A 9,826-nucleotide genomic window follows, 5' to 3' on the forward strand; every position below is an offset into this window, starting at 1 on the left:
ATAGGTTTAGGTGTGTTTAATTAAAATGAGAAACATTTAATGGACTTACTGAACATCTACACCAGTTAAAATGTAAGACTATGGATATGCTGCAGATGTAGTGCTCTAATACAAAGAGGTACAATAAACCATGGGGAAGGTATGAGAAGAACCCTAGAGCCCATTTTGCTGTGATTACATAGAAACTGCTTCATTTTGGGCTAAACATTTGAAAAGCAAACTTTCAACCTCCAGAACAAGCTTTGCACAGAAAATAATGCACAGATGCTCTTTTCAAGATTGCTATATTATGGTTTTAAGCCCCATGTGCCTTTGTTAATTTTCACCCTGGTTTTTATTATATTAAGAGTAAACAATCTTTTTTGTTGATTCTATTAGCCTACAAAGAACTGTAAGGTTATCGGAACAAAAGAAAATCTTCAAGTCGTTCAGGTAAGTGTAGTTTGTGGACTAAATAAAGGCATGATCGGCCCAAGCATTTTCGGATACACAATCGGCACAGTTGGGCAAGCCTAGGAGGGCCTGGTGGAAGAGAGAAAAAAGAACAGTAGTATGAATTCAATAATGTCAACTCAGAGATAAGTACAGCATATATCACTGGGCAGAAATCTAGTCTATAAGGAGACTGTGACTCAAGGGTAGGCAAATCCAGGTAAAAAGCTAGATAGAAAAAGCATCATTAATTCAAATTTAGATTTTAGCTTCCATGGGAATAATTGGGAACCTAGATTACACTATATTTAGCTCACTAAATAATTTTTGAAGCACAACGATACAGAACCTGGGCTTTAGTTAAACCAAAGTAATTTAATAAAATTTTCACTATTCTGTATATAGAGATAAATGCTACACTCTTGTCTGGTGGCTTTCCATTTCCATTTTTGCTTTACAATTTAATTCCCAGATTTTTATGCACAGGCAAAGCAGATCACTTCCTTTCCCCATCTCCATATATTTCATTTGTATAGCCATGATCTAATTGGCTCAAATTCTCTTAAAGTCATTCAAGGACATCCCTGTAACCAGTTAACCCCTAAGAACCTCTGTGGACAACAATAAGACCTGACAATTTGCAAGAAGCATGACGGTGACAAATGTCTAGGCCATTACCTTCCCGGAGCAACAGTGCCCGTTCAACAGAGCTATTAGGTGCAGCAAGATCAAGAGCACATTTTAATTCAGAATTTCTACATTTCAAGCTGGCCCCGTAGTCTGTTAACAAGGTGACAATTTCTGCACTGGATTTTCTAGCGGCTGCATGAAGTGGTGTGTCCAGTCCCTTACCCAGGTTGACACTAGCTCCTTGGAGAGAATGTATGGAAAGGAAAACAAACCAGTTAGCATTACATGGAAAGAAGACAAGAAGACAGCAATGTGAATTTTTATTTCCTCCTTTAATACTTTTTCTTAACGCTGGAATAAATTACTTCTCTAAAAACTATTTCTATGTCAGCAGCTAGGTTTGTTCCCCACCCCACCTCCCAGGGAACTGAGGAACAGATAAGAGAAGTAGGGATGGAGTCTGCATTCCAAGGCAAAATTACTTAACTCACTTTCTGAAACAATATGTGAACTGAAACGCAACTATCCTTTGAAATTCAGACTTCTTGGAATTTTGCTGTGCAGTTCTCCAGACAAGTAAAGTGCACAAAATGCATTTACTAGGCTAAAATGTGCATAGAAATGCATTTATTAATGGAAATAACATACCAAAATGCATTTATTAATGGAAATAACATACCAAAATGCATTACGTTAAGGAAAATTACTTGCAAAATGACTTTAATAATAATAATCACAATAATCATAAAAATCTTAGCCCTTGGAACCAATACTAGCTCCAGCCTCCAAAAGTGGGGTATGCTAACATCAGTCCTCCTTTTCCTTCAGGTGAGGACAATTCTCAAGGCTTGGAGTATAAATATTATTTAGGGAGATAAGGGAGCATCCCAGTGATGCCTGTCCCTCCCAGGCACCAGGGCTGTTGATTTCTTGCAGTCTCCCTAGGCTTGGAGATGTAGCACGACAACAAACTTCCCTCAGCATCTGTATTAGAGACTTGGCTGGGCTACATGTTCTGCTTGCTTCTAGGAAATGGAAGCTTAGGAACTAGCCAAGGTCCGCACAGAATGTTCCAGACTTGCATTTATATCTCCCTGTCAGCCATTTGGAGTATTTTTTATTTTTATTTTTTGAGTTTCAACACTATTTACAAAGATACAGTAAAAACAACTAAAACAGTTTGTTTTAATAGAAAAAACAAAACAAAATAAGATGGACTTAAAAACAATACAAAATAAACACCTTTACACCGAGCTGGGAAAGCTTGTTGAAACAAAAATGTCTTCAATGGTTTCTGGAAATTACAAATAGTGGACAGCTGCCGTATCTCAACAGAGGTGCTGTTCCACAGAACAGGGACAGCTGTTCTGAAAGCCTTGCTCCATCTTACAATGGAGTGTGTTCCTGAAATAGTGTTGGCATGTTGAGGAATGCAGCAGCCCACCAATCCCATCCAAGAAAACCCAACACACGCCAGAGTACCTAGTTCTAAAAGTTTCTTGACACAGTCTGTCCTTTGATTCACGCAGGCCACATACAGTACTGTTCCATGCTGTGGGTTTTCTTGGTCCACATCAACACCATTGGCTAAAAGAATTTCCATACATTCCCTGTGGCCTATGTAAACACAGAGGAGAAAACCTTGTTGAACTATAGAGCAGCAAGTGGCCTAAAGGTAAAGGGACCCCAGGCCATTAGGTCCAGTTGTGGCCGACTCTGGGGTTGCAGCGCTCATCTCACTTTATTGGCCGAGGGAGTCGGCGTACAGCTTCCTTGTCATGTGGCCAGCATGACTAAGCCGCTTCTGGTGAACCAGAGCAGCGCACAGAAACGCCATTTACCTTCCCACTGGAGCAGTAACTATTTATCTACTTGCACTTTGATGTGCTTTCAAACTGCTAGGTTGGCAGGAGCAGGGACTGAGCAATGGGAGCTCACCCCGTCGCAGGGATTCGAACCGCCGACCTTCTGATTGGCAAGTCCTAGGCTCTGTGGTTTAACTCACAGCGCCACCCACGTCCCTAGAAACCCTCTAAATGCTCTCTAACTAGACACTCCTAAACCCCATTGACCTGAATCCTGCCTCTGAAGAATGATGTGGGATGGACTGCTTAACCCTTCCCCCACAGCCATTTTTCTACTCAAAATTTCGTCCAGCTGCTTCCCTTCCCTTTGTTTATGTATTGTATTTCTTTGTCACACAATCACTGTTTGCCCACCAATTTCCTGCCCAAATTCCACACACACCTTGTTTCTATTTACTTATTTAGAAAGGTTTTGTCCCCATCCTCTTCCTTGCTGAGTTCTACAATGGTTAACACTGTGACTTAGGTGGAAGATGAGGAAGCTGACAGGCAGGATCCACGCCTGGGCTGGTTGAAGACTGAGGTTGGTGAGGCAGCCTCTAGTGACCCTGAGTCTCCCTGCATCACCAATGAAGCTTAATGCCTCTGATAACTGTTTATGGCTTTCTACCTGCTCTGCTCATCAACAGTGGCCCAGAATTGGGAGGGCAGGGGGAATGGGCTGGACCCACCTTGTTAGGCAGTCAATTGGAATCTCACTTGGGACCGACAAGCTCTGCAGAGCATCTGACATTCTTGTATCTAGTTAAAATTATCCCAAACCACTACTGTTACCTCTCTTGACAGCTTCATGAATCGGGGAAGCAAAATGATTCTCCAGTTGCGGCCGGGCACCAAATTCAAGCAGCATATCGACGGTAGGGGCACTGCCACAACGGCAAGCATTAAACAGAGGTGTGATCCCATCTAAAGTGACTGCATTCACCTGCAACACAGAACAAAGACAAGACTGAGGGTGTGGGTGGATGCTGTTAGAGAGTCAAGCACTTCTTGTTATTGATTTCTTTTTATGGTATTTGTGCCTACTTTTAACTCTTCCATTTTGATTATCTTCTTGGACATTCCCAATAATACAAAATGCACACAGTTCCCCTGTTAGATCCCATTTTGAAGCAGCATCTCTCATACAGTGGTACCTCAGGTTAAGAACTTAATTCGTTCTGGAGGTCCGTTCTTAACCTGAAACTGTTCTTAACCTGAAGCACCACTTTAGCCAATGGAGCCTTCTGCTGCCGCCGCGGCACCACAGTACAATTTCTGTTCTCATCCTGAGGCAAAGTTCTTAACCTGAGGTACTATTTCTGGGTTAGCGGAGTCTGTAACCTGAAGCATCTGTAACCCGAGGTACCACTGTACAGGAAAGCAGAGGCATAGCTACAGGGGGCTAGCAAGGTTTTTTGCCCTGGGTGACTCCTCCAGAGGGGCAACCATTGAAGCTCCCAGCCTCTGTGTGCATACACAAATGCACGTGGAGGGTGTGCCAAACTGGGGCTTTGACCCTGTTGAAATAAAGCCTAGTTTAACCAGGAGGTCATGGTAGTACTCACCCGAGCACCATGTTCCAGTAACACTTTTGCACAAGCAACATGGCCACCCAAGCAAGCCTCGTGAAGAGCAGTAACATGGTCTATTGTAACAATGTTCACATTGAACCCCTACAGTTGAGAACAAAAGGTATGGATAATAATCAGTTCCAAAATAATAATAATGTATAGCTACACGGATTTAATATTGGCTTGAATTAAAACACCCTTTTCCAGTGGTTAGATTTGTGGTTCAGCAAAATTTAATCTGCAAGAGTTCTCCCAGAACAAGCATAGTTTAAGCAATCCAATTTCTCTAACTGAAGAGAGATTGGATGCAAGAGGTATAAAATATCGGCCTGCTACTTACCTACTTCATGGGGCTCTTGTGAGAATAAAATAGAGGGAACATGTATACCACTCTGCATTACTTCAAGGAAAGGTGAAATAAAAATGCAATTTTAAAAATAATTTTTAAAAACTCTTTACACAGCAGCATTACTCAGCAATAGAGCCTTCTCCACAATATGAACTAATTGATGTGCTCAGTTCCCCTGGAAACAGAATTTTATGGGGAATCAGTGTGAAGACAGGTAAGTAGAGAATATGGTAAGAAATTTATTAATAAATCACCCATTGTCTCCTTATGGATGCTGAACTGGTGTGAGCATGAGCAAAGTTTGTGAAGAAAAATTGCATTGGGAGAAAAAGAACTATGAACACGGCCAGTGGCGTAGCGTGGGGGGTGCAGGGGGGCTGGCCGCACCGGGCGCAACATCTGGGGGTTAGGGTTAGGGGGCGCAAATCCACGGGTTAGGGGGCGCAAATTACTTGCTTGCCCCGGGTGCTGACAACCCACGCTACACCACTGAACGCGGCTGCTTCTAAAGAATTCATGGTTTTGGACTTCTGCTACGCCAACACTTCAAGCTGCAGTCTAGAACTTATCCCTCTCTTGTGTCTTTCCAAAAAATTGACACTTTCACCACTACAATAAACAGATCTGGAAAAGGAGGGGGATTTTTGTTTCTAAATCTTGGTGAAAACACCCTGGGCAACCTGCAGTCATTGTGTGAATTGGCCCTAAGTTTATTCCCTTTCATGCAATCTTTGCAAGCTCTGCTCAGTTCAGTTTTGAATTTGCACACTCAACACTGAATTTATTTGTGTAGTCTGTATGCATTGTTGTGAATAGAATGTTTGGGGTGCAATCCTATACACATTTAACCTGAGGGCAAGTCTCATTGCTGCTCAGTAGACATGTAGGATTGCATTGTAAAATCAGGGAAGTACGGTATATTAGGGTTTCTTACCTGTGCTATCAAGGTTTTCAATGAGAGGAGGCGCCCTTGAAAGGCGGCTTCGTGAAGGGGAGATCTGTCTGCCCATGAGCCTAAAACAAGATCACTGAAAGATAAGTCTATAGAACAGAGATCCCTGCTCCTGCCAACCTAGCAGTTTGAAAGCACATCAAAGTGCAAGTAGATAAATAGGTACGGCTCTGGCAGGAAGCTAAACAGCGTTTCCATGCGCTGCTCCCTTGGCCAATAAAGCGAGATGAGCACCACAACCCCAGAGTCAGTCACAACTGGACCTAATGGTCAGGGGTCCCTTTACCTTTAAATACAATTATGCCCCTTTTTATAGAGGAATGTTATTTGGGCATTTCTTGAGGGAAAATGGCATCCTCAAGTTCTCTCCTTTGCTACAACATGCAGGATCACTTTCTGCCCAGAAACCTTGGATAGGTAGTATATAGATGATGATGATGATGATGATGATGATGATGATGATGATGACCATGCTCTGATATCATCATATATATGTTCCTCCACTCACCATCATCAGTGGCCCAATGCAAATTATTTTGCTTTAACATGGAGCAGGGAACAGTGTCTGAACCGAGCATTAGGTCGTTATCTCCCCCACCTCCCGTAGGCCAAATTTAACAAGTAGGTGGGGCCACCCGCCTGTCGATTGCCTGACAACATAATGAAATCAAGCCACGTGGGCTGCACAAAAAGCACTTTTCAAAGCACTCTGCACAACCTGACCATCAGCCAGTTGTCATGTCTCGCAAAACCTATTGCAAGACCCCAGTAGAGAGCCATTTGAAACACTTTGCAAGACTCATCAATCAGAAACTGGTGACTAGACTTCTGTTCCTTCACGGCCCATTTGGAGTCAATAAGAAAGGAGAGAGAGAGAGAGAGAGAACAACCATACTTCTGTTGTGATCTCGTGCATGCATACAGGGCTGTCTTTACCCGGGGGTGCAAGGGGCGCCAAATGTTTACCTCTCTATCAGTGGCAGTGAAAAGCAATGGAGCGTAAGTCCCCACCCCTCCTCCATTGCTCTGTTACTCCATAGCATCAAACAAAAGCAGTTTTTTTCTGCTGCACCATTGTTACAGGTGAGCAAAACCCCCCCCCAAAGTCAACAACTTTGAGTTCACCCCCCTAAAAAAGGGGGCTCTGGGCCGATCTTTGCACCCCGGCGACGCATATGCTAAAGATGGCCCTACATGCACATCTAGCAGTCAAATCCCACTGAGCACAGTGTGACTTACTTCTGAATAAATAGGTGCACTCAGTAAATCCATGTAATTCTTATTGTGATATATAGCAGTTGGAGCAGGGGCTCCAGTTACATTAAGCAGAACCGTGCCAGTTCTGTGATTAATTGATATCACCTTCCATTTTCCGTAACTTGGGTTTGGCTCTCTTTATACTCTTAAGCCATGAAGCTCAAAGGAGCAAATATTGCCTTACCTGTGATGCTGCAAACAAGAGATGCATTAACGTACAAAATAGCACGAAATGTGAGGGTTAAATATAACCATGAAAACAAGAACAGGCCCAGGCTATAAATATCTGTACGTGTCCGTCTTTTAAGTACAAGCTTTCTACATGCAGCTGCTTAATGTATTTGCACAAAGAGAGCTGTAGTTTTCTAAGCAACCTAGAACATACCTCCTTGAAACATATGACAAATATAATTCCCATAAGGTACACCTCTTAAGGCTCCAGGTACTGAAGGCATCCCGGAAACGGTATTTTTCATGAAGCTCTGAGAGTAAATGCAGCAGCGCTGGACAGCATTACTTTAAAGCTTAGCGGTAACGATGTGTAAGTAATCTAATCGAGGTCAGAGCTGGTGGTCAGGTGGTGTTTTGAAAAACGATACTCAGTTTGACAGACTGGCAAAAGGCAACGTGGCAGAGAAAAAGAGCGTAGATAACCAATACCTTTTCGTCTGAATTGTTTTTATTTTATTTTTTTAAGCCTTCAGTGAGGGAAACTGATGTGTTTGAAAATAAACATATGCTACCTTATAGAATTGCAGAGATAAGTGGGAACTGCAGGCCATAAAATGTAGAGAGATTAATAATATCATTCATAACCATTACTGCTTCTGACAGATTTACTGACTCCGACGGGACAGCTCATTGATACTTATGTAGCCTAGACACAAATAAATTATACCTAATAAATATTATAATTGCATCATTTACAGATCATTTTGTCTCCATGACTGATGTTTGAAAAACCACATTGTTGCAATTGTGTATTTAAAAGCAGTTTTTCTCCCCTGTTCATGTTTGACATTGCAGATTAAAATTTGTAGCGTGCACAACTTTGTATTTGCAAGGCTATGAGAATGCCTAGGAAATAAGCCGGCGATAATGGAAGATTTTTGATAATGTCAGTTTAAATGATGTTAAAACCCCCTATCCCTGCATTCTCCATCATTTTATTGCCATGGATGAATCATAAGTAGCCAGGACTGCGATGAACCCAGAAGGACATTAAGTCAACACATCTGGCCAAAGACCCAAGCTTAACATTTTGTGATTCATTCACATATAGTAAAGTTGTAAACTTGCTGCCCTGCTTGGCAGAGAAAGCAGGAACAATCCAGTTTCATCCCTCCAATAAAAGCGAGCCAAGCCACGTGCAACTGCTGTTCAAGCAGACATTTTACTCTCCCAGCAAGTGTCTTCTTTCAGAAAAGGCATATTCTAAATCTTTCACATTTTTGTACGCATAATGATGCAACAGACCCACAATAAGACCGTATTAAATAAATACCGAAATAGTTTAAATAGCAGCATTGCAGAATTCTGGCTTTTAAAATAATAATAACAATAAAAAGAAAACCTTATTTCCTATAACAAAAATAAATATCACCTTATATTGAAGCACATTGGTTTTCCCTGCTAATCTTTAATTCTTCATCTTAGACATATTCATTCTAGCTTATGCTTGTATTAACAAAATCATACACACATTTATATTTCCAACCGGCTTGATTACAATGCAGTCATGAGTATCAATTTTTGACAATTTCAGTGATTTTTTGGGTTTTTTTTAGATCAGTTAGTTTTTTAAATATTTATCTCTACAATTTTACCTGGGGCTATTCCATAGATCTCTTCTGCTATCCTTGCAGCCTCTTTCCTGTTCCCTTTCACAATATAGAAATGGGTCAGTAAAGCCAAAGAGATTTTGATTAAGAGCTTGAAACAAAACAAAGCAAAGATTGCAAAATAAATGTTATTGAAAGCATTGAGTATCGTACTGCCTTCCATTTTGTTTTGCCCTTTGTATAACTTCACAGGTCTCCTAAGTTACATTCACTATTATTGGTATCATATGACATCTATTTTAAACTCTCCGGCCGCTGATGTTCCTCTGTTACCAAAAATACACCCTGTTTTTGTCCCAAGCAAGCTATTGATATTAAATAACAATGCTTAGGATTAAAAAAAAGCTTAATGCTTTTCTCTTCCTGTTCAGATTTGTGCAAATTCATGTTTATTTCATCCATGTTTATTTCATCCCACTGTATTCTATTTGTATATTCCATTTTAATATTTGTTAAAAGAGGAACAATCTGCCCTGTGATCTCACAAGGAAACACTGCATTCAGCATTCCTAAATTTATATAGTAATTTATTTAGGTTTGAGCTAATTTTTATGGACATTTGCATAGAACATTTTCTTTTAATTCGTATGTTTCGAAGTTGCAGTGTCTTAGGAACCTGTTAATAATGTCCAGACAACACTAGGTGGAGCTATTGGAATACAACATTTTCCTGTGTAATCTGTCACAGTGTGGCAGGCCGAAAGAAAGGTTTATGCCTACTTACCGTAGTCTAGATCAGTTTACATCCACAAGACATTAATGAAAGTGGTCAGTTAATTGCCCTTAACACTAAAAGGAGATTAGCCCATATATGATAATTTGCTGCAAGCTACTGCAAAAAAAATTGCAAGCCATTATCATTGCATGAATTTCTGGCCCCCAAAATTGCCATTCTGTGAAAGCCATTTTCCAAATTGCATTTAACTCCCCCATCTACCTCATCACAA

General features: G+C 41.0%; 1 protein-coding gene and 1 long non-coding RNA gene across 5 annotated transcripts in view; one reads left to right on the top strand and one right to left on the bottom strand.

The window, feature by feature from the left end:
* LOC308589257 overlaps positions 1-1,132 on the top strand; it is a 4,071-nt gene extending 2,939 nt beyond the window's left edge. For both annotated transcript variants that reach the window (XR_014009182.1, XR_014009183.1), the window contains 2 exons: positions 379-432; positions 1,001-1,132. This is a non-coding gene — a long non-coding RNA (uncharacterized lncRNA). The remainder of the gene's footprint in view (positions 1-378; positions 433-1,000) is intronic.
* The window catches only part of ASB11 (ankyrin repeat and SOCS box containing 11), a 9,325-nt gene extending 101 nt beyond the window's left edge, over positions 1-9,224 (bottom strand). The window contains exons 1-7 of one of the 3 annotated variants that reach the window (XM_081198134.1): positions 8,865-9,224; positions 5,764-5,843; positions 4,475-4,582; positions 3,702-3,852; positions 2,545-2,679; positions 1,111-1,302; positions 377-522 (exon numbers count right to left, since the gene is read on the bottom strand). In XM_081198134.1, coding sequence (XP_081054260.1) covers positions 398-522; positions 1,111-1,302; positions 2,545-2,679; positions 3,702-3,852; positions 4,475-4,582; positions 5,764-5,843; positions 8,865-9,042 — 969 coding nt within the window. In that variant the 5' untranslated portion in view covers positions 9,043-9,224 and the 3' untranslated portion in view covers positions 377-397. Of the gene's footprint in view, position 1; positions 523-1,110; positions 1,303-2,544; positions 2,680-3,701; positions 3,853-4,474; positions 4,583-5,763; positions 5,844-7,423; positions 7,685-8,864 lie in introns of those variants that run through there. The other 2 variants (XM_081198133.1, XM_081198135.1) reach the window with 2 other exon arrangements.
* Between the last annotated feature and the right edge of the window lie 602 nt (positions 9,225-9,826).

Source organism: Podarcis bocagei (assembly GCF_964188305.1).
Source record: "Podarcis bocagei genome assembly, chromosome: 6".
NCBI classification, from domain to species: domain Eukaryota; kingdom Metazoa; phylum Chordata; class Lepidosauria; order Squamata; family Lacertidae; genus Podarcis; species Podarcis bocagei.